Raw genomic sequence first — 25,249 nt, forward strand, 5'->3', positions numbered from 1 at the left:
ATATTCAGAGCAGATACTATTATACTGTTTAACTCAGCAGAGACAGATATAATGATATTTATCAATTATTTAAAAATTTATTATCATATAGAAGAGAAAAAATACAGTATTTCAGATATTTCAACTGTGTTTAAAAAATCAGATATTAAAATAATACAACAGTCTGTCTATTAAAATAAAATAAAAAGATTAGTATTTCTCTCTTTGTTATAATCTGCGAGCTAAGATGAGAGTTTCAGTTTCTTTCAAATCAGCTCTTTTGTGAGATTTCAATTCAATCAATCTGAATGCTTTCATTATTGCAAATAATTCAGCATCAAAAACTTCACATTCACTGTCTAGACTTCATGAATCTGAGATAAACTCAATATTATTCTCAGTATATGCAAGTTCAGCTTCTAATTTATTCAGATTCGGGAAAAAAAAGGGGGAAAAGATACAAAATAAATAAATAAAGAGGAGGGAGATTTGCCCAGCCTAAGTACGTACCCATGGTTTGTCGAGTCAATAATATTTCCTCCGGCCCCATGTAACTAACTACCTCTAGCTTCACATGATAATATAATAATAATGGTGTTTTCACATCATTAAAAAGGGAATTCATTCAGAAAAGGGTAAGAAAGAAAAATCAATTTAAAAAAAAAAAAAAAACCGCCGTGGAAAGGTCTTAGATAACAACAATAGTGAACCGCCCATGGAAATAGAATAATAGTAGTGACACTGATGGTAGTAAAAGAAAAAGGAGAAAAAATAATTGAAGATCAAAAAAACCGCCCGGTAAAAAGGGAAATGAAAATGAACTGGAGTAAAAACAAAGAGAAAAGATAAAAATAACATATAAAGTACCAATAATAGACACCCATCTAAGCGAAACTCCGACGCAATGCTTTGGAAAAATATAAGTGGTATTCGTCATGAAGCTGGAGGGAAAGAAGAAAAAGAAAAAAAGATAAGAGAGAGAGAGGGATGAAACGAAACGGACCGGAACGACGCTGTACAAGTTTGCTAGCTGAAATCAAAAGATAAAAGCGAAGAAAAAACCGTTAAAAAGAGTGTATGATTGGAATGAGACGCATCGTCGACAAGGGGTAAATTAGATCGTCTAAAGTATATGGAATTGTGTCTAGTGCTCCAAAATACCCCTCAATTGATTCAACGAAAGGATTGGCCTTGATACAGCTGCTGTAGTTCTTGCTGATGCTGCTGACGTGGATGATGATGATTTTGCGGACAGCTAGACTGAAAATGCGATTGCGAATCAAACCAAGTTTCATTACAACTGTTGTTTTGGGAGTAAGGAAGCACACCAGTCTTTCGCTCAGTTACGGACTTCCCCAACGGTTGGTAGTGCATCTGATCAAGCGGGAGATGGCGAGCATGGTTCATAGAAGCGGATGGGGGAGGATACAGCAATGTGTTGACCTGCCGGACGGGTCGGTAGGGGGAGTTTCTATCGATGACGAAGGATGGGGAGAGTCGGGTGGGTGTATGTACAGAGTAGGCGGAGAGAGCTGGAGATATAGTGGCGGAGGTCGAGGTGTATTGGCTTTGGTGTTTGGGTTGGTCGGGGTAGTTCGTAGAGGTACTAGGTAGCGTGTGAGGTATGGGGGCTAACGTCGTCGTTGGCGGCGTGCGTTGGCTCCAGGTGCTAACAGGTGGGTAAACCGTGGCCATGGCACGGGTAGAAGGTGGTAGGATGGGTGGAGGCTGTGATTGTGGGGCAAATGGAGGGTAATGCTGTTGTGCCAGTGCAAAATTGAGCCGCGGAAGTTGTGGTAGAGACGAAGGGAGCGTGGGAATTGCTAATTGTGGAACGGAGGGCATTGTCAAGGGTGGAATATGGCCTCCGGTGACTGCTGTTACGGGTGGAAGTGTAGGAAGAGACGCAGGGCCAGACACGGTTGATATGGCCATTTTCTTTGAGGGATGCTCCTCTACTGGTCCTTCCCAGCTTCGCTTCCGATGAAGCCCCGAATTCGATTTCACTGTCCATGACGACTGACGCGGAGACAGACTTGGGTGGCCCAAAATGGGTGGAGGCGCTGGTGTGTATTTTGGATGGTGTGGCGGCACATATGATGTTAGGCCAGGAGGAGAGGGTAGCTTTGGGGGTCGGCCTGGTAGATGTGTAGCAGATGTAGGAGTTGTGGGTGTGAGATGAGGGGAGGGTTGCGTAGTCGGGGTGGTAGGTTGCGCCTCGTTATCGAGTGGAAGTCGAGCAGCTTTTGTGAAATAGTCTGCGAATGTTCCAAGCTTGGTGTGCCACTGCTCCCATTCACTTTTCGTCACGAATAGGTTATATCGAACATTACTAAGAAACTCCACCTCCATTATATGGATTTCCTGGACTGAGATACCGGATACTTCGGCCCAGGTCTTGTTCGTATATGTATTATCATCCAGGACTATGATCAAATCAGCATAAGAAGATATCAAATCGGTTAAATAAATATTTCAAAAATAAGGTACCGGCCATACATTTGTTTCCCATCATTAAAGCTATCGTCATTAATCTAAATTCGCTTCCCCGTTTCCCTCTCACAGCGGGGTTGAATTTTTTCAAACGGTAGATAAATAGGAGGGCTAAGAGCACGACATTTTGGCTGACTTGTGTCGTGGAAAGGATTGTAGTGACCCATTTCCGAAAGCCGATTGTTGGTATCGATTCAGGCATAAGTGGTGGAATATGGTACTTTGAAGACGAGGAATTCAGGACGACGTTAAGTTTCGACGCTTTTTCGAACCAGAAGAGGCATGTAATCTTCGCCCGTCATGTTAGGTACGCAGTCCAAAAAACTCTCAGTTGAAAGGAAGGAATGACCCGTTGAACCCAACATACCTGTGCAGTGAATTCCGCCAGACTGCCTCTGCTATGATTGATGGATGATGGAATCTGCAAATACGGAGCTATTGAACTGCCCGAGTTCTCCTTCTCACGGGTCTCTGGGAGCTGGCTCGTCTGAGAGGGTGGTTGTTGTATCCGGGAGCTCACGGCGCTCGAGGCCATGTCCCTCCTCGTCACTATCTGGATGGATGGTCTCTCGGGGGCAGCGTTCGAATAGGACGTCTGGATCCGATATGGGGTTGTTGTTCCATAGCTGGATGGTGGGAGCGACGGGACAGACTGCTTTACAGCAACACCTGCCATATCCTCCGGCGGGGTGGACAACCCAAAGCGAAGTGGTGAGGACCACTTCCTCGTGTCCCCAGAGGAAGTCTCACTGGATCTGCAATGTGTATTTGTTTTGGCTCCCACCGATCCTCCTTCGACAATATTCCTGATGCTGGGATTGTTGTAGGTGGAATAGCTCGGAGCAAGCGGGTGTGCGGAAGTAAGCTGCGGATGGGCGGCTGGAAGAACGCCAGGCATGGGGACGGCGGCACCGGTAGAGGAAAGGGTATGGGATTAAGGAGTATCGAACGGCAAATGTGGAGGAGGGATACCTGATATATAGCCTCCTGGGTGGAAGGGAATGGAATGGAAAGACGAACGAGGAGGGAGAGAAGGGGGAGTAGGAGAGGAGTAGTTGGTAGCAGAAGAGACTAGTAGGGGTGAGGACGGTCATCTAGGGCGGCGGAAGCCGGTCACTCAATTGTGCTATCGGTCCATCGGTCTATCAGGGCAGGCATCAATCAGGACTGGAGTCGATTCACAAGAGTTACAGCGAGAGGCGGTTGAATTGGAATTCGGGTGGTGGTGAAGAGGTGAAGAGTGACGCAAGTTGGGGCGGTGGAAGGGGAGCCGCAAGGTTTATTCTTTGGTTGGACCAGACAGAGCGCAGCCCCAACAACAAAACTATATACCAGGCCGGCTTGATGAACAGTGAGTGAGCTGATTGAATGGAAGGGAGAGAGAAATAATAAAGGAAAAAAAATGCAATAAATGGGGGTGGGTAGTCAGTCAGTAGTAGTTTAGTAGTAGTAGTAGTAGTAGTAGTAGTAGTAGTGAGGAGGCGGGCAATGACGAAAGGTAAGTAATAAGTCTATCTAGTTTGTACGTACAGAGTATCAACGAATGAATCGGAGAACGAGCAAGTCGCAGGAACGAACATGAGCCACCACCACACCACCCAACAGCCCACTTAACTCAGCAACCCCCCTCAGTCCGGCCCAGGGAAAGGCTGGTGGAGCAGGATAAGGGAAGAGTCGTAATAACAACTTAACAAGGGGAGGTTCTCGGCGCTTTTGGGAAGACGAAAGAGGAGTCTCACATACGCAGTAGCGACCACGGATGGAGCATGGCGGGATGGAGATAAACCAGGCCTCGCTGGGCTCTGTTCCACTTGGTCTGGTCAAGGAGTTTCTTATTAGTGGCAGCGGCGGATTACGCAGAAGGGATACAGTTTATTACTGTGTATTAGTGGGAAAAAAGAGAAAGGCTAAAGTTGCCGGTGTCAGAAAAAAGGCGGGAGAAAAAAGGGTGAAAGCAAAAATCAAATATCAAATATCCTCCCAAAAAAAAAAGGGAAAGAAAAAGGGTATGGTTCCGAATAATAATGACTTTCTATTTTTTTTTTATTTTTCTAAAAATTCATTCATCCATTCACACGATAACAAGCCATGATCCAGCATGGTTATACTGCGTAGGTATAAAAAAAAAAAAAAACATAAAAGACAGGATAATAATACAACTATTAGTTAGAGTTTGCTTTTTTCTGATGAATGCAGGCGAGGAAGCCAGGGCAAACCCAAGAAAAATGTTTAAAACGTATATGTGTTGTTGTACACAGCGTATAGTTATAGAAAAAGACACGAGCCAGAGAAGTTATGAGACGGGCTTAGTTTGGTCAATGGTCAAGTCTAGCTGGCTGGGCGTAGAGAGTCATTTTTTGTACCCGGAAGCAGGTCAGGATGGCTGGATCCGATTCTGCGTTGTTCTCGAGTCTGGTCTTGCAAAAACCACCCAAAAAAAAAAAAAAAAAAAAAAAAAAAAAGGGAATAAACGAAAAAAGGAGGGCGGAATAGGTTAGTTTGTGTCTGAGTTATTAATAATAATGAGGCAGGAAAATGGAATAACTAATAAATAATAGTTCAGAACAGAATTAGGGCGACAAAGGGCCGGCTAAGCGGGAAAAGGTTGAACATGGTGCCAAAGAAGTTGATTGTGGTTGCTGCTGATCTCTGGCCCACTTTTCTGGACACAAATGTTCAACTTTTCAACTTTAGTCATCTCTCTCTAAAACACACCCTCACTACACACACATATTATGTAGAGATGTAGATTAGAGGAGTAAAAACTGGGAATTAGTATTAGAATGAGCTAGAATGAGCCAGAGTCTCAAGAAATATGAAGAAAAATCAATACATGAAGCCTCCTTGAATACAGAGGAGATGTGAGAATGATGTGTGGAATGCCTAGTGTATGTAGTTTTAATGGGGTGCTGCCATGCCATGGGTTCCGGTTGAAGATCAGGTTGGAATCACACCAGGGCTGTTTTTCCGGCCTGAGTTGGCATTCACAAGTTTTGTTGGCACCCATGTTCAACTTGTAAACCCCGAAAAGGATGTTAAAAAAGGGAAAAGAAAAAGAAAAGAGAGAAGAAAAAGAAACGAGGGGAAAAGAAGAAAGCCACCAGAGTTCAGGGTTGAATTCAGAGAAAACGAGGGGTTAGGTTAGGGACAATCATCAATCGCTTATCATTAACTAGCCCAAAAAAAAAAAAAAAAAAAAAAAAAAAAAAAAGCACGATCACACTCTAATAACTCAACTAATTTATCCAGCCTAGCCTGCTGAGAGTTACTAATAATATTCCTGCCTGCCTGACTGCCTGCCTGCCTGCCTGCTTGCTGCATCGACCCCGGCATACACAGCATAGGCATAGGCAGATACAGAGGGCAGCGAGAGGGACAGACAAGTCAGCTGCTTTGTTGAGGGGGGAAAAGAAAGGAGCCACACTACAAGGCTACAGCCCATCCGACCTGACGACGACGACGACGACGACGACGACGACGACTATTCCTCGCTGCTGCAGATGATATACAACTGCTGTCTGTCACGGCTGGGGGGTGTGTGTGTGTGTGGTGGGTGTGTGGACTGGCTGCTGATCCAGTGCGGGGCAAACCCGGTCTCCTGCTCTGCTGCCAGTTTGCAACCCGTATCACATCCAATCGCACGCGCTCGTTTGTTCCTTAGTGGTTGGATACTTGGTAGATGGGTTGCAGTGGTTTTGTGGATGTACTGTGTATGTATGCATCTATATACTGTGGTATGGTATGGTATGGTATGGTATGTATGTATGGATGCGCCCGTGGGCAGTCCGTTCCTTGTTAAACAACTAAGAAGTGCACCGCCTTGTCTTTCTTACTTGGTTTACAGATGTTTTATTCCTTTCGAGGTGAGCCTGGTACCTCTGTACATTTGAGGGATTTGTACAGACATGGGACATTCATTCCCCCCTTTTAACTGGTACATACATGTTCATGTTCACAAAGAGCGCATTCTATTGCTGATATATTTCAATTCTGGTCTGCTCAACCATGAACCAGGACCCTCCTCCTAGCTGAGAAGAAAAGGGATGTGATTTACGTACAGAGTACTGGCTGCCTGGTTACATACTTGTAGACACTGTCCAATCCAATCCAAGAACATCAGGAAACAGTCATGGCAGAGTATTCTTGTCCTGTAGTTAAGGAGAGGAGGAGGACTCCGTTCGGACATGAGCTGAGAACAGCACTTACTACTATTACACCTACCTCATGACCGGCAATGCATTCTAACCCGTCCATATCTTTAAACCATGCCCCATCTCCTTTCCTTTCCGTTCCCTGTGCACCCGGGCAGCCAGAAACAAGCCCAGTCGTAGATGTACTGTACGTGTATGCTATAACCACTGTAGGCAGAGCGCGAGGGAGGGATGTATGTATGTATGTATGTACTCCGTATGTATGTTGTGGGTTCTTTTATTATTATTATTGTATATAGTCCGTACAGAGAGTAACTTTAACCACATCATCTTTTCTTTTTCCTTCTCACACGCAGCAGCCGCGAGAAAACATCGATCTTTTGTGCAACAAGTAAGTAACCAAAAGTCCGGGTTACATGGTACTCTCGCGATTATCACCACTCAAACCACCGATGCCTCTGTAACTTATACACCATACCTCCTCTCCCTCGGCTGTGTTAAGTTTGGGCCGCCCGGGGGCCTTGTCTTGCTGCCGTGCTGTATACACTTCGTACCGCTTCAAAAGCAAGAGTAGTACTATTCCGCACATAGGGATGGAAGGGTACTTGTATTGTCCATCCATGGATACATTAAGTTGCGGCCTTTATGCAATCGAAGTCCCACACCAACAACCTACTCAAATCAGACACACACATGTATGTAAACAGTCCGTACACGCACACACAAAGACCCCTTCGTGTGATCGCCTGGCGCTCATTGGGGGTGGTGCTATGTAAGCGAGTGAAACTTCCCTCTATCATTCATCAACGTCAACTAAAACTAACGCATTCTCGAGTAATTTTCGCTGCTTTGTCCTTGTGGCTTGCGGAAGGGTTGGGTTGAAAGTTCTGGTGACTAGAGTAGATTTTATTGATTTATTATCCCTGCGGGATTTCAACTTGCTGGGGGGAGGGGGGGGGAAGTCAGTACTGTAATAATATTAATGGATCTGTTGTGGATAAATAATGATGATGATGGTTGCATTCTAAGTCTGTATGTTCCTTCAATTTCTGGAACGATAGCGGACTTGGAAAGACTGTTGGGTGTCGCGGGTGAACCAGAACTACAGTAATAATAAGTTACCTAAATATCAAACTTCAACTTCTAAAGGCATGGTTGGGTTGCAGCCCCGATTGTGACGCCTATCAGGTTCTAACTACCTAACTTAACAACTTTTGGTTTGCCTTAACTAGCCACGATGGCAAGAAAGAAGTGGTGTTGGTATTTTTAGAAATTCTGATTCTGTAGTTAAGTTAACTAACTCAAGAAGAAACATTACGTGATATCTTTGCTTAAATTCTGCCGCCAGTCCTGAGATAGCTGAGAATATGCGTCATCATACAGAGAGCTATGCATAAGAGGAGTCGTCCCGCAGCCACTGAGGATGATTTGTTGTTAAAGTTACCATCTTTCAAACAACGAAAAAGCGCCTTGTTTAAGAAGTGAAAACCTCTGATAGACGAAGTAATAAATCAAACAGACGTATTACTTCGCTTATTTACCACCCCCTGTCTCCGAACCAGGAATTCCGCTGCAAAGAATTATTAAAAGAAAAATGGAACTTTCCCAAGCCAAAATGTTGGAATGCTTCGGAAGGGAAGGTCATGTCGGGTGCCACCGGCTAGAATTGAAGCCGCAGAAAGCACTTTTTCGTTTCGCTCTTTGGCTTTTCTGTTCCGGAGCGACCTTTTTTGAGATATCTCACTATTGCAAAATGCGCATTATTATTGAACACTTTGAGATGCGGGCCTTTCCTTAGATCGAAGAGACTCGGTGCAGCATACATCTTGTACGGAGTACAGAGGAGGAGGATGTCACAGCATATTTCCCCAAGATTCATCAGCAGGTGGTGCCAGGCACCGCCTGTTCTTCGTCCCAGGGTTCCTCTATTTCATCTCTTTCTCTCTTCTTTTTCTTTCCTTTCCCTTCATCTTCCTCACGCCATTTTGAAACTTGAAAGAAAAAAAAAAAAAACAATACGTATATAGAAAAAAAGGCAAACTTTCTTTTAGCCGAGCCAATCCCACCCCGCTGCATTCAAAGAAGATGTCACTTCTTCCCCTTCTGGCTGAGATTTGGTAACGCTGTGTGGGTAGATAGTTAAGAGAGGCTCTTGCAGAACCCATGCCAAATTAGTACGGACTGTACGGAGTACGGAAGAAGCTTTAAGGCTTGGCTGGATCCTGTTTGTGGAGGTGGGTTTGGCTTATCATTCCGCCCTTCTATCTGGCTCTTCTTTTGTCCTCTGACACTGACAGCGAAGGAAAAAGTGGCTGGGGATGCTTTTACGAGACAGGAGCGGCAAGGCATTAAAAAAAAGAAATGCACTTCTTTTCCTTGCACAAGTGGGGTTTCGAAAAAACAAAAAATCGTCTGCATAGATCGATCGAGCCACTTGAAGAGAGACGAGGCTTGGGGACGGCAACTTGATGTTAGCTATGCATGTACTCCGTACCCAGCCCAGCCCAGCCACAAAGGATTGCGTTTCACTAAGTTATTTTATTATTATTGAAAGGCGGATTTCCGCCTTTTCATTCCCGCCGCCCCCCCCCCCCCCTCCTTCGCTCCGTTGAGTCCTGGTCATAAGTGGTTTTGGTTTTTGTCCCTTGTCGAAGCTCTTTAGCACCAAGTGGTTTGAATGCATGGGCCTTGTGCTGATTTGGGTCAGTCTCAGAAACGCGGCTTGGGATTTTTTTTTAATTTATTGGGTGGCAAGCTTGGGAGGGAGGGAACGCCCCCAGGCCGGCAGGACCTTTCAACGCGCATGAAACTTCCAGTCAATCAATGATAGCGCGCGGAGGAACTTATCTCGTTTTCCCGCCCGCCCAATAATGAAGCAATCCTGGCTGGACGTTAGGAAGTTACTTATTACTATTTAGTGATGGATGTGGTGAAGATGGGATTACCAGGACGGGGTTAGCTTGATAACCTACCATTCGCTCGAGCTGAGGAGGGGAATCTCATGGATACTAGCCAATAAAGGAGGAAGTCGTTTTTGTCTTTGCTATGTGCAGTTAATAAGGAGCAGGGAATGGCCAGTAGACAGCTGGTGGTATTTACATCTGTACGCTGTAGAAGGATGAAGCTCGCTCGCCTCACTGTACATGTACATGTACAGTACATTCATGTCTGGGTTCGGTCTCTCAGCTTTTTTACATACAGAGTGAGTGGTTGGGGCCATGGTCACCAACATATTATCAACTTTGCTTAGCAAGGGAAACGAAGAACTGCTGTGTCTGTCGTAAGGGGCTATGAAAGTTTCGTGGAGCCAAACCCCATCCTTCTACGGAGTACTCTGTACAGCGTAGGTACCTATGTTAATCATGGCCGGAAACCGTCTCATGGACGCCCTTTGCCCACCCTTACTTTCTACTAGTGTACTACCAATCCACCAAGTTCACCATCCAGTCGTTTTGACTCCTCGGATCTAATGCTCCCACACTGCATCCGAGAGGCCAAATAATGCCAGACGGTTAGGCCCATATCAGCCGGGCGATGTTCAAGTGGCAGAAAATTAATTGCAAGGGTGGCATGGGGCCTCGAGGGACAGAAGATAAACGCATCTGGATACCCCTGGCACCAAGCACCAGCCCCAATGTACGCGGTCTCATTCGTCCATGCATGCAACACGAGAAGTGAGCCCGCCTTCAACATCATTATTGGTAGAAAGTTATACTCTCTTCAGCTCAACATTCAGAGTTAAGATATCAAAGTGTGCGCCCAACCAACAAAACCGATCAGGCGAAGGGTAATCGAGGATCAACCGGGAAGACGAAAAACCCCATCCGCACCGTTGTTTAAATTCTGCAACAAACAAGCTGCACCAACCGCGGTGGACAAAACTCGTCGAATCGCGGTATCTTTCTTTCTTTTCTTTCTTTCTTTTCTTTCTTTCTTTTCTTTCTTTCTTTTCCCCTGTTGATTGTCCTGTCTGATTTCTCAAAATTGGCTATTCCACTCGGAAGAGAGGACCGATAAAATTTATCCCATCCATCCATCCATTTCTTGGGTTTTGATAGGCAATAATAATGTCTGAATTCGGGCTGTCGCACATCCATCGGGCGGGGGAGAGGCTGTTGCAAACTACTGGAACTGCATACTTGCATGTGGTGACCATTGGAGAGGAGAGGAATAAAATTGACTTTTGTCCAGAAAGGATTTGGTATCACGGCCTTCCTCCATACTTCTGGGGCTGATTTCCTTTGTCCGGAGGAAGCATGGAAATGCACAAAGTATGTTGCTGATTTCAGCGGAAATCAGAAGACAGGACGAAAAAAGAAGCATTTAAAATTCGGCGTGTGTAAAAGGAATACAATCCCCTTGATGTAATTTTACGGAGCAGCAATGGATCAGAGCCCATTCTCAGCAACCAAAGGCAAGACACAGAACTAGACCTAGACCAACCTGTCAACACGCGACACTGCAGACACAGACGCCTCAGGGGAACGGACTCTGTTCCGTTCAATTCCATATAACCCGATTTGGTTAATCATAGCCTGCCAACCTTGGATCTGGATAGCAATGTGATGGCGCGAAAGTCCTGAAATGTTGTATCCTAGAAGAAACCTACTAGGGACAAAAGGGCTGTATTATTATTAATTAAACCGAGCACAAGATGACAGCAGATCAGATACCAAACCAATCTTTCACCGCCTGCTAACAACAACTAGTTACTGGATTACTCCGTAGTGGGCAAGGTCATGAACCAGCCAGCCAGCCAGCCAGCACGCCTCCAACAGGCTAATAACTAATCACAGCTTCCCCCCTGACAAACCCCTCAGCGGGCGGACAACAAACTCTTAACTATTTTATTATCGCGGGGATCCAAAATTTGTGTCAAACCGCTTTACACACAATACACACGAGATTGGGGGCGATGAAAAGGAAAGTTGCTGCTCATCGTTCATAATTATCAGCCTTATTATTCCTCTCCCGCCCAGGCCCAGCCGCTGCTTCTTCCAACCCCCTTTCAACAAGTGCTGACTGCAGCGAGGGTATCCCGCTTAGAGATATCATAACTCCTCTGTGCTCTCCTGTCAGATTTCAGAAGAGTTAGCACACATCTCAAAATTGATTAAGAGGCAGGGAAAGCCGTTCCCTTGTTTTTTTTTCTTTTTTTCCCCCTCCTATCTGAATCCTTTGAGGCTGCTGCCCTATTCACAGAAATATAGTTCTCGCCACAGCTTGTCAATGAGGGGAAACAAAAATCCTCTAGATGGGCAATAGCAAAACTTTGTTTTGAATGGGAATTTCTCATCGATTTCTTTTAACTTCTTAAAGAATCAAGATGCATTACCATTGAAGCAAGCCTAATTTTTGGCCTATGAGCTTTCTAGTGCATGGAGGCCACATATACCTAGCCTTGGATGTTCAATTTCATGCGCTTACCCTACTCTACCTAAGCAACCGCGCCATTTGAAAGTATCAGGGGGTTATCTGGAGCTGGATACGACTCTCGAATGTTGAAGTCTACGCAAAAGCGTCCTCCTCCCTCGCTGCTACTGCATGGATATAACTGTTCTACAGGAGGACATGTGGCTTGTTTGGTGAACACGGAACTTGGGATGATAGATCATTGCCCATTTTGTGAGCGTTGGCAAGCCCTGAACCTTCATACATTGACTTCCTTGAGGATAAGAAGTATCCATCATATCGAGATTCCATAACAGAGACTCGTTGACACCAAACCCCTGGGATTGATCACACCGATGTCCACTGAATGAAATATTCCCTGGCTGAGGACTTGACTTGCACATTTACTTAAGTGTCATTGGGAGTGAATAGAAACCCTTCTGTGTTGACCGAATATGATGGTCTCCCTTTCCCAGATACCTAGCCAGATCTCTCTAACTTGTAGTGTGGTAAGGAAAACCGCAACGATGCGGGAAGGAAGGGAGGGACACAAGGTCAAGGCTGGCTAGATAGCGATATGGATGGTCAACTGTGTATCATTATCAATTCGGCATACATACATTGTTGGAGTTTGTCCCTTTTTTTTCCTCCTTATCGCCCATTTGGCCAGCAATGTGTAAAGCCATTGTCAAGAGCATCGAGGTTTATTCATATCACTATCATCAACTGGTCAACCTTATCATATCTGCGTTTTGACCAAATTACATGTACATGTACATGTACTGTACATACCTAGTGGTTTCTATTATTTCCCAGCGGTCTGCTTGCGAGCTTTGGTAAAAATAAAAATTTAATTAACCCTTGACTAGGGTTCAGTGGTTTGTTTCACCAATATTATGGAGAGGACGCAGATGGTTCTGAACGCGGACATGACTGAATGAACTGGAGATTGTTCCAACCCCCCCCCCCACCCCCTCTTTTTATCATTCAATGTCAACGCGAGGATCTTATCTCAATGCTGAGCAGGGCTATGGGGGGGAGTATAATAAGCGGAAAGAAAGCGCTGTTTTCAGCCCGTCGTATCGACAACCTGTCAAGAGTCATTGTCAAATTCTGCACTTTTTCTCACCCATCCCATCCTCTAATGAGGTTTAAAATAAAGGAAGCAAGCCTGCGAGACGCGGGGGGCTAGCTCCGCGGCTTTTTTCAGGGTAACCTTCAATGCATCCCTCCCTGTCAATGGATGCCAAACTAAACTTTCCAGTCGAGCTTGACATCAGCGAAGCGCAAGATCCTGCCAGATAAGAGCCCCAGTATCTATCTGCATGGCATGGGTGGAAAGGAGGGGAAGCGGGCAGGAAACGGCGTTATTTTATTACAGGCTCTACAGTGCATTCTTTCCAGGTTTGTTTCGGCGGCGGGTTATAGAAGATATAACAAAGAACTTAGATCAGTTAGCTAGTCAGGCCGACGTTTTATTTCCGGTAATGTAATGTTGCATATCTGTTCCTCTTTTTTTAGTTTTTATATATATATATTTTTTTTTATCTTGCCGCAATACACGTTTACATGGTCCCCATTCGGCCAGGACATAACTATGAGGGGGAGTATTATTATTGGACATGGATGAAACGGCCGCCTCTGTCTTGCTATGTACAATTTGTGGCTGCACGGCGACAGGATAAATTCATGGGTTGGCCCAACTATGTAACTAGGGAGTACACAGTAGAGCGAGTATTAATGATATTTATGCGCTCAGATGGCTGGCGGCCCTGCGCAGCCTAAATAGACCAGATTGCAAGGGTCAGGTGCAAGGCAATAATTTACCATTATTATTAATAAATAATTGAGGCGAGTATAACGCGCAGAGAGGAATGTTTGCTCCCAGCAATTCGTTCCGCTCAATGAAATCAGCCCTCTGCAGTTCTGCTGATAGTTAACTTAAAAAATATCTTAATGCACACAAGCCTCTGTGTGCAAAGATGTTGTGAAGCTAAGCTCAAAACAGAAGATCTCACAAGATTGATTTTACAGCTTATTATTAATAATAATAGAAGAGATAGAACTGTAAAAACATATAGAGATTCATTTTTCAGTGTAAAAGCATCAGCTAACTAAGTAAGAAAAAAAACAAAAAATATCTCACTCTGTCTCATCAGCTCATATATCATTCTCAAGAACAGTTTAAATAATCTGAAGAAGGCTTATAATAGTTCTGAATTTAATCTTCAGAACTGTATTCTTCTTACACAGAGTCTCATTTTCAATATAAAGAGTTAAAATCTTAATATTATAATTATCAACTGACTCAATACTTATTATCTGTTTTTTCAAGACTCTAGTCTCTATATTCTCAGTCATAGAGTATTTCTTGAATAAGCTCTTCTTCTTAATTTTCTCTCTTTTTTTATTCTTCTACTTCTTTTCTTTCACTTTATCATTCTTCTTACTGATATTAACTATATATAACTATTAATTAATTGTATTAAAATTAATATATTTCATATTAAAAAGTAACTCACTTTTATAATAAGAGTAGTAACTTTCAGTACTATTATAATAATAATTAATACAAGCTTTATAACACTGATTCAGAGCACTGATATAGATAATAAAAGAGTCTTCTTCTCTAATACAGTAACTGCAGAGAATTATAAAAACAGTACTGTAGAATTATAGAAGAAAAGCTTTATAATTTATATTAATTTTTATATTAATCTGATAACTCTTTTATAAGACTGACTTATAAGTATAGAATAATCTAATAAGAGTCTGTAGCTTCTTTAACAGCTTCTCAGATATTCTTTCAGTTAAATAAGTTAATAGTTAACTTAATAATCTAGAACTGATAGATGCAGCAGAGACAGAGACAGATATAGATATAAAACTAAAAATAAGATTAATAGCTAATAGCTCAGTAAACTGAATAAGATTATTAAGAACTATACTAATTATCAGAATTATAATTTTTATTATTTTAAGAATCTCATTTATAATAAATATATTTCAAGATATTGTTTTCAGTTATAATAACAGTATTAATAATTTTTTGAACTTCTGATGAATTAATAGAGATAAATAATATAATTTCTGAAAAAAAAAAAAACAACTGATAGAGATAAGAGATAAGAGATAAGATAAATTCTTTAAAGAGAAAGAAAATACTCTAAGATTCATTCACTTTCTCTTATACATGTGTTAATAGCTGTAAAAATTCAATATTTCTTATTATATAATATAATACAGGTCTTAATAACACAGGTCTTAGAAGATTCTTAATCTCTCAGATTAAAGATATTATTATATTAAATCTGAGCTATATAAATTAATATCTGAATTATTTCAATATCTTCTATAGACTATTAACTACTTATTCTTAAATTCAGTGATTATAATAGAATCAGTTATAATAGATTTATTAAATTCAATAATTGAATTCAGTGAATCTGTGAGTAGAATAGATAGAGAGAATAATAGAATAGAGAATAAAGAACTTATAGTAATAAAGAATAAGTAAATAAATAGATTAAATATAAACTGTGAAAAAGATGAAATAAAGAGTAAATAAAGCTATATAGAATATAGATTAACAGAGATCTATAAAAAGAAAAGAAATATAACTTAGTTATCTATTAACTTTTATCATGCTCCTGGCCGCGCCAAGGCCCTGTTGCGGTTTCACACGGCTCATCACTTTCATGCGGATGATTTCATCCTGTCTGAACCAGTTGTCAACCACTCTATGACATCATTTGAATATATCATAGAAAGATCTGATTGATGAATATGAGAACCCTGCTTCTATACAAGGTCACCAGATTACTCTTTCTTGGCAATGAGATGCTGCTGAGGTATCACTCTGGCTATTCTTACTTATGAAATGAGAGAAGAGTATTCACTCATTGTCTATATAGAATAGCTAGATGCTGACTCTCTATTAAAGAAGTCAGTGATTCATTTCTTTTACTTCTAGAGAAATATATACAAGAGTTACTGCATGTCTTATACAATCTTCTTAGTATACTAAGTATCATATCTGTGATATTCTTGCAATAACTCTGTAGCCTATGAGTTTGCTATTCAAGTAAGATAGTCAAGCTCACTCATACAGCTTCTTAAAATAACTATCTCTATATGATGCTACTGACTAGTCACTGCTTCAGTTTTATTATATTACAATTTAAATCACTTGATCTGATTACATGTTTGAATCAGTCAAGCTCTAACAGACTGATATGACCTCATGCATTCACACTGAGACTGACTTGATTTCACTCTCTGAAGGAAACACTACATCATCTTCTAGAGTGTGTACATCTCTATTTCAGCAGGAATCTGAGATTTCTGAAGTCACTGTGCATTTTGACATGAGCTCTTTAATCACTCTGTCATCACCACAGTCTCTACACACCTACATCTATCATGAAGATAGAGAGATTAAGATCAGAGATTCACTGAGATATAAGAAAAACATCTTATCTGAATTTCACAGCTTTATCTGTACTCTTGAATGAAAATTCTGCCTTAATCTGAGCCAGTATAATACTCATGAGATATAAGTAATATACACTGCTAATCTTCTTGAAGACATCTCTGCAACTACTTGAGTCATCAAGAAGAGGAAGCTTGAGTGTATCAATACTATTATAACTTGAGAAGAATTCAAGAACTTTCTACTAAATTAAATTAAAGATTACTGCAACTGCAGCTTCACAGCAGTACAGTAGTTTAACTCATTATATTAATGAGATAATAAGAACTCTTTCAATTTCAATACAAGATTTGAAGAATATTAAGAGAAATTAACTGATGATTTAAACTAATTAAAAACACAGCTTTATCTTATAAAGCTGACTCACAAGGTGTGAATAATAATATTATAATATCAGAGTTCATCAATCAATTACACTGAGCTTGTCAACCTGACTTTTCAGATCTATTTAAATAATCAATTCTCTGAGAAAAAGATTAATAAGATCTCTTCTAAGTAATTAATAATGAAATCTAAATAGTGCTGTGATAGCTTCAGTGTAAAGAAAGTAAAGAAGAATCTTAAGTATTCTGATTCTTCACTCACTGTGAAGAAATATTAAAAAAGATTTGATAAAGATCTCTATTTCAACTGTAAAGCTGATAAATACTATATCAGTGATTATAAGAAGCTGAAGAAGAGAAGAAACTGAGAAGATATCTTCTCAAAGTTAACTTCTCTTCTGACAAATATATTCATAAAAGATAATGAAGAGAAAGAAATGAAGAATTGATAATTCTTATATCTCTGAGTTTATATTACAATTATAATACATACTCTGAATAAGAAGATATCAGTGAGATGTCTACTTGACTCTAAGATGAATACTAACTTTATATTCTATTTCTTTTCTTTAATAAAGAATTGAAAGAAGATAGATTTATCAGATTATATGAAATTTACTGATGAAATGAAATATCACTATTTTAGCATAATTCAAGTGAAGTATGTGATCACAGACTTAGAAGAAATCTTTAAGAAGAGCAGTCTGCTTCTTTATACAGTTAATATTATAGATGAGAATGTTATTCTAGATCTTCTGTGATTAAGAGAAAACAATTCTCTTATTAATTGAGTCACTCAGATGTGATGATACTGTCTCACTAATAAAGAGACAGTGATAGAGAAACCTGAAGAGTTTCATTGAAAGAATCTTGAGAAAAAGATTGAGTTGATATACTGTGTAGTAGATAACTGAGACTTGAGAATAGATGAAGAAGTTATTACTCTCACTACAAGATTAGCAGCAGTATTCATTATTAAAGATGAATGTATATGATATCTCTTTACAGATTTTAAGAATGTCTTTTCAGAAAGAAAAGCAGTGAAGTTTCCTGATATCAAGATATAATATAAGATTCATCTTGAAGATGATGTAACAGTGCTGTATAAGCCTCTTTATAACTTGTCTGTAAAGAAGTTGAATATTTTATGTAAATATCTTGAAGAAGCACAATTAAAGAACTGGATATATTTATCAAAGAGTCTGATAGAAGTGTCTATACTCTTTATACTCAAGAAGAATGATAGACTATGTCTATGCATAGACTACAGAGGTCTTAACAAGATAATAATTAAAAATCACTATTCATTACTGTTAATTAATGAGATGATTAATTAATTATCTGAAGTGAAGATATTCTCAAAAATTAATATACAGAATGTCTATTATAGAATCAGAGTTAATAAAGATAATATTTAAAAAACAGCTTTTTATATCAAGTATGGTAATTTTAAATATCTTGTTTTATCTTTTAGTCTTTATAATGCTTCAGCCATCTTCCAGGCTTATATAAATGAGACACTGTGAGGCCTTATCAACATCTTCTATATAGTATACCTGAATAACATTTTAATCTTCTCAAAATCAGAGAAAGAATATGATACTCATATTCAAGAAGTGTTAAGTTGCTTAAGACAGTATTAACTCTATATAAACACTGAAAAATGCTTGTTCTACATGCAGAAGATTGATTTCTTAGATTATATTATTAAGATGAATAGCATTTCAATGAACAGAAGTCAGATCTTTGTTATTAAGAACTGGTCAGCACTGTGAATATATCATAAGATACAGATATTTCTAGAATTTGTGAATTTCTACAGATAATTCATCTATACATATTCACAGATTACTGTTTCTCTTACAGATCTGTTAAAGAAAAGTGTGAAAGACAGAAAAATGAAACTGTTTACTCTCACTCAAGACACTGCACAGACATTTGTGAAATTGAAACAAGCTTTTACAGATGTTATGATACTGAATCACTTTAATTCTGACTTACTTAGTCAGTGTGAGACTGATGTATCTGAGAATGAAGTCTGTGAAATCTTTTCACAGTTGACACTGAAGATCTTTCAATGTTGAAAGAATTAGAGAATAATCACTTCTGAGAAAACAGATAATGAATTATCTGTGAAAGAAGACTTTTTTACAGAGTCTATAAGACACTGTGAATAGAGATCAGTGACTTTCTTCTTCAAGAAGTTATTACTCATGTAGAGAAGGTATGATACTTATAATTAGAAGATGTTAGTAATTGTTAAATTCTTTAAGATCTGATGATATTATCTTTAGAGTAGTAAGTACTCAGTGTAAGTTCTCACTAATTATGCAAATCTGTGTTACTTCTTAACAATAAAGAGCTTGACAGAATGTTAAGTCAGATGAGTGAAGCTGCTTTCAGAGTATGATTTCTATATCTGATACTGTTCAGATTAGCTTAACCTCATTAATACACTGTCTAAACAGCTCAATTATAATATTATTAATATGAAGAAGAATTCTATAAAAGAATCTCTGTCATCACTGCAGAAGAAGCTGACTGCAGAGAATTAAGATTCTCTAAAGCTTGAAAACAGTGCTGAAGAGGCAGCTGCATAACTCAGTATAGAAGATGAAAGAGAATCTGAGTTCTTGCAGAGAACTGACACTGAAGATTATGAGCTTCTTATATTATATCTTACAATCATTGAATTAGTAAAGAATGAAACAGTCTACAATCTTTCAATCTGACTACTTTTGAAATTCATTGATAAGTTACAGAAGAGAGATGTCTCTACTACAGCTTGAATTTAGAAGTTGAAGAAGAAAGAATCTGGTTTGAACTTGAAAGAGACAGACTCTGAGTGAGATGATACTGCTAAGAAATCAAGTTACTGATAACTAGAAGAATGTGAACTTCTACTGCTGAATAATTCAGTCTTTGTTTCTTGTAGCAGAGCAGTGTGTCAGAAGTTATTGAGAATTCATCATAATAATTCTTATACAGAGCACTTCAGATTAGAGAAGACTGAGAAGCTTCTAAAATATAAATACATTTAAGACAAGCTTCAGACAGATGTCAAAGAGTATATTAAAACTTATGATATCTGTCAAAGAATAAAGATTCTGCAGTATAAGTAATACAGTTAGTTGATATCACTGTCTGTTTCAAAGAACTCATGATAGAATCTATTAATAAATTTCATAGTTGACCTGCTGAAGTTAACAAGAGTTAAAGAATATGACTTGATTTTAGTTATTATTGACTGCTTCATGAAGATGATCAGATATATCTTTACTTATAAAAAGATTAAAGCCTCTGAATTAACTGACCTGTTTTTAGATATTATTATTTATAATCATGATGCTCTGAAATTGTTAATAACAGATTAAGAATCTCTCTTCATCAGTAAATACTGATTGACTTTTTACTATTATCTTATAATAAGATGTCTTCTCAGTACTGTATTTTATTCACAGATCAATAATCAGACTAAATATCAGAATCAGATACTAGAACAGTATCTTTGAGCATTCTATTTATATTATCAGAATGATTAGCTTAAACATCTTCTGACTGCTGAATTCATATATAATAATACAAAGAATGTAATCTTAAGAGTATCTTCTTTCTATGCTTATTATGAATATAATTCTTCATTACTCAGTGACATTGCAGATAATGTTTCAAAGAGAGAAATAGATAGTCAGAATATCAGACAGATACAGAGAATGAAGTATTTCTCAGTATCAGAAGTAAAAGTAAGATTGAAACTTTTGAACAAAATTCATGAGAAGATAATGAAAAGCATTTACTGTGCTTAGAAGTGATAGATAAAATACTATAATTAAAAACATTTTCTGATAAAGTTCTTAATAGAGAATTAAATGCTACTTTCAGTAAAGAATATCAAGATAATGAGACTGTGTAAGAAGCTCAGTGAGTGATGACTAGAATCTTTTCTAGTAATAAGAGTGATGAATAAGCAGACATATGAGTTGAAATTACTTATAGAATTAAAATCAATTCATTTTATTTTTTACATTTTCTATTTGAAGTCTTATAAGCAATATCTTGAAGTGAAGCTGTCTTGACCAGATAATATTGAGATTGAGAGTGATACTGAATATCTTATAAAGAAAATATTGAATAAGTGAACATATTACAGCAGGCTTCAATATCTTGTTAAATAAGAAGATTATTCATTATCAGAGAATTTGTGAGAACTGCTTGAGCATTTGAAAAATACTGAGAAAGAGATTGCAAGCTATGAGATGACTAGTAGAGACTGCTCTGTTATATATCAGAGATATTGAGTAAGAAATACTGCTTAAGACTTCTTATTTTTCTTAAAGAATTTTTTAAAGAGAATCTTGCAGTGATGAGCTAATATCTTATAGACTCTATAGTACTCTTCTTCTATTTTCTCTTAAAGAGTTTTTTAGAAGTTTAATAAGACTATATAAGTGTAAAAATTCTGAAGCAGTTAAAGAAAAGAGATATTGAAAATTAATAAAAAGATTAATATTATTAATCTGTAAGCTGCTGCTATTCTAATAGAGTTACAGCCTGCTGAAAAAGTAAAAAGAAGAAATCTCAGAGTCTACTTATCAATAATCACACTCTCACTGAACTCATTCTTCACTGTTGAAGTCTCTGACATCAGTATCTTTATCTGTTGAGAAGTTAGTGCTGTGATACTGCAGAGAAGTATGCTACAGAAGAGTATGAGAGATGCTGAAAGTATCAACTTATTAACTTATAAAGCATCTCAGTCATCTGCTCTAACTGAAGTGAGATTCTCTTTAATCAGTGATTGATCTTCACAGTGCTTTTAACAGTGATACTGACTAACTTCTTCTTGAGATCAGCTATTCTGAGGTGTTTTTTCATCTTGAAGATTCATGCTTTTGTCTCTTTTTACAGATGAGTAAGAGGGATCTCTTCAGCCTTAATGAAATCTGTCAATACTTAAAGCTCTGAGACTCTTGTTCTGTACTGCTTGAGCATCTAGACTTCTTATCAGAACTGACATGATGTCTTTCTATAAGATAATACTTACAGAGAGGCAGAAGTTGTTGTTACAGATATAACAGAAACAATGAGAGTGAGAGAAGAAGTAGATGTATAAAATCCCTCTCTTCTTCAGCTGTTTGATACAGTGCAGATAAGTAGCAGTGTCAGTCAGAGACTGCACTGAAGCCTTCTCACAGAGAGAAGATAAAGAAACTGCAGAACTCTGCAGACTCAACTCAGCAGTATTCTGAGCAGGGCTCAGGCATGCTGTGAGAGAGGAACTACAGATTGAGCTTCTTGAAGCTACTGTTTCTGAAATCAAGCTCTTCCCAGGTTTCTCTCTGAATGACCACACAGGGTCATATGCCACTGTATTGGCTGAGAGAGAAGGTGGTGTTGCAATGATGATGAGAGAGGTGAGAAATGAACTGAACACAGATGAACTGACTGGCAGAAGGGATAACACCTCACTGCAAGGCATGATAACTACTGCTGCAGCTGTAAAAGAAGCAGGAGAAGAAGAAGATGTGACAATGAGAGCAGTGCTCCTGCAGCTCATTGACACTGCTGCCTTCAATCTGACTTTCTTGATAATCACAGAGACTGCCACTGCATCACAAAGATGTTTACTCACTAGAAAATGTCAGAATAAGCCCTCTATTATTCTTCAAGAATGATACTCTCATGCACTCACTGTTACAATTGAGAAGAGGAAAAGAAAAATGTTTTATAAGAGAGGAAGATCTTTTTGAAAAAATCCTGTCACTACTGTTAGCTTTGTCTCTAAAACACATCACTTTTGTAAAGAATTTCATATATAGAATGAAATATGATGAGAGATCTACAAGTCACTTATTAACTATGTTTTTTCATATTTTAAATTAATATATAAGAAACCTACTTATCATGTGTTTAATTTAGATGAAGATGAGAAAAAGAAGATCTATGCAGTCAGCAGAAAAACTCATCTATTTCTTTGTATCATGTGCAGTACATGTGCTGTCAATTGATTGATAACTATTGCTATATAACAAAGATAATTCCTAATCTGATAATCTTGAGAACATAGAAACTATGCTCTTAAAGAGAAGAACATTATCACACTTCTAACTGTGTCAAGACTCTGTTGCAGTTTCACACAGCTTATTGCTGTCATGTGAATAATTTCATCCTGTCTGAACCAGTTGTCAATCACTCTATAATATCATTTGAATATATCATAGAAAGATCTGATTAATGAATATGAGAACCTCACTTCTATACAAGGTCAGCAGATTACTCTTTCTTAGCAATGAGATGTTACTGAGATATTGCTTCAGCTATTCTTGCTCATGAAATGAGAGAAGAGTATCTGTTCATTGTCTATATAGAATAGCTAGATACTGGCTTCTCATCAAAGAAGTCAGTGATTCATTTCTTTTACTTCTAGAGAAATATATACAAGAGTTACTGCATGCCTCATACAATCTTCTTAGTATACTAAGTATCATATCTGTGATATTCTCATAATAACCCTGTAGCCTATGAGTTTGCTATTCAAGCAAGATAGTCAAGCTCACTTATATGACTTCTTAAAACAACTACCTCTACATGACGCCGCTGACTAGCCATCACTTCAGTTCCGTCACATTACAACTTTGATATTTTATATAATTAATCTTATGTATCTGTATGCTTCTGCTTACTTTATTATTAGACTGATAAAATCTGAAATAATTAAAGAGTTACTTAAATAGAAGATCTTAATATATTTTAACTCATGAAATTATAATATATATAAGACTAGTCTGAAATTCAGTTTTAAAAATATCAAGAATAGTCTGATCAAGTGATAATTCTTAAGATTTATAAACAGTAATAATATATATAACTATAATAAAGAACTGTATATAGTTACAGACTTAATTAATATAAGAAAAATCATAATAACTGTGAAAGATAGACATAAGTTTAAGATTCTTTCATTTCAAATAAGCAGAGTTATTATATTTATCAAAATTGATTAACAGTATAAATAAAGAATCTTGACAGAAATTCTTCATATCTAAACTTTATACAATATTATAAAGAGTTCTAAGAGTACTGTTAATAAGACTACAGTCTGTTTAAATATTTTATAGAAGTATAATTCAGCAGCTGATAAAGAGAGAAAGATTCTGATAAAGATTATCAGTTTTATCAGAATTTAACTGAGAAGTGTCTATATTAATATTTATAATCTGAATATTAATAACAGATTATTTACAGCTTTGAATAGTATTATTATTATAGACATGAATATGACACTTCTTTATATAAATGTGAATTATATTCTCAAAGATCAGAGCTTCATGAGAGATAAGAGTCTGTATATACTTTAAAAGAAACTCTCAATCATTCAGAGTTAACTGATTAAGATAAAGATTTTTCAAGATCTTATAGAACTGATAGCTGATAACATCTCTATTCACTTATTATTAAATTACAGTAAGTTGAATAATTTTACTAAAAGTTAAGTAGATTTAACAGCTCTGAATATCTTCTTTATAATCAATACATCTGTTATAATAGAGTAGGATTTAAAAAATAGATAAGAGTTAATAGAAATCTTCACTGAGAATGACATTGAGATTATTAAAATAAGTATTTTTATAAGAGAATATATAACAACAGACCTGATTAATTTATAAAAGTTATTATAAATCAATTATTAACTTTTTATCAATTAATAGATAGTGAACATTCTTAAAAAGAGTCTGTAAAGATCAAAGATTTTAAGAGTTAAGCAGTTTATATAACATATTCTTGTATATAAGAAGCTGAAATAATATATATAAGGTTTAAGTGTTAATGAAGTAAGCAGTTACATCAGTTAACATAACTTGAATAATTGAGATTAAGAGATCTTGAGCCTCTGCAAGATTTTGAAAAGTTATAGATAAAATTATAATTAAATAAGTTTTATCAGTACTATCTTTATTATCTAGATTAATTAGTAAAGAATCTGAGAACTCACTGTTAAGAATCTCAGTATAATAATAGAGAATAGTGTTATAAAGAAGACATTAATCAGAGTCTAGAGTCTTGAGTGAGTTATATTTATAAAGAGTAGTATCTGTAGAGAAGTTAGTCTTTATAGTATTTTAAAATTCTATGTCAAGATTGATATAAGTGTCAACATAAGAGCTTTAATCATAGTTGAAATTTAAGAACTGATAATCAAGCTATTCACAGTTTCAGATGTTAATGAGATTATTATTATCACACTGTGAGTTTTAATAGATAAGCAATGCTTAAGAGAGATCAAGCTTCTCTTTATTATTCTAATTATCTTCAAACTTAGATTCTGATTTCAGTATATCTTTATTATAGATATTAACTGAGTGATTATAAGAAAGATAGTAATAATTAAAGATCTCTATAAAAGAGAATTAAGAGATGAG

At 37.8% G+C, this 25,249-nt stretch overlaps 1 protein-coding gene across 1 annotated transcript; it reads right to left on the reverse strand.

Annotated features, from left to right (window-relative positions):
* Nucleotides 1–638: 638 nt before the first annotated feature.
* On the reverse strand, nt 639–4,903 carry BDBG_06796 (mucin). Its single transcript, XM_031722776.1, has 3 exons — nt 2,840–4,903; nt 2,479–2,761; nt 639–2,405 (listed from the first exon to the last, which is right to left on the reverse strand). Exons 1-3 carry the CDS (start codon nt 3,368–3,370, stop codon nt 1,153–1,155), a joined length of 2,067 nt encoding a protein of 688 aa, XP_031579637.1. The 5' UTR covers nt 3,371–4,903; the 3' UTR covers nt 639–1,152.
* Between the last annotated feature and the right edge of the window lie 20,346 nt (nt 4,904–25,249).

Source organism: Blastomyces gilchristii (genome assembly GCF_000003855.2).
Source record: "Blastomyces gilchristii SLH14081 genomic scaffold supercont1.14, whole genome shotgun sequence".
Classification (NCBI taxonomy): Eukaryota; Fungi; Ascomycota; class Eurotiomycetes; order Onygenales; family Ajellomycetaceae; genus Blastomyces; species Blastomyces gilchristii.

Excerpts from the sequence above, each read along its gene's own strand:
- BDBG_06796 (XM_031722776.1), bottom strand. The coding sequence starts at position 3,370 with ATGCCTGGCGTTCTTCCAGCCGCCCATCCGCAGCTTACTTCCGCACAC. Across the intron at positions 2,762-2,839 it reads TGGCGGAATTCACTGCACAG|ATTACATGCCTCTTCTGGTT; the intron begins GTATGTTGGGTT and ends TGACGGGCGAAG. Across the intron at positions 2,406-2,478 it reads TTTAATGATGGGAAACAAAT|TCCTGGATGATAATACATAT; the intron begins GTATGGCCGGTA and ends ATTTGATCATAG.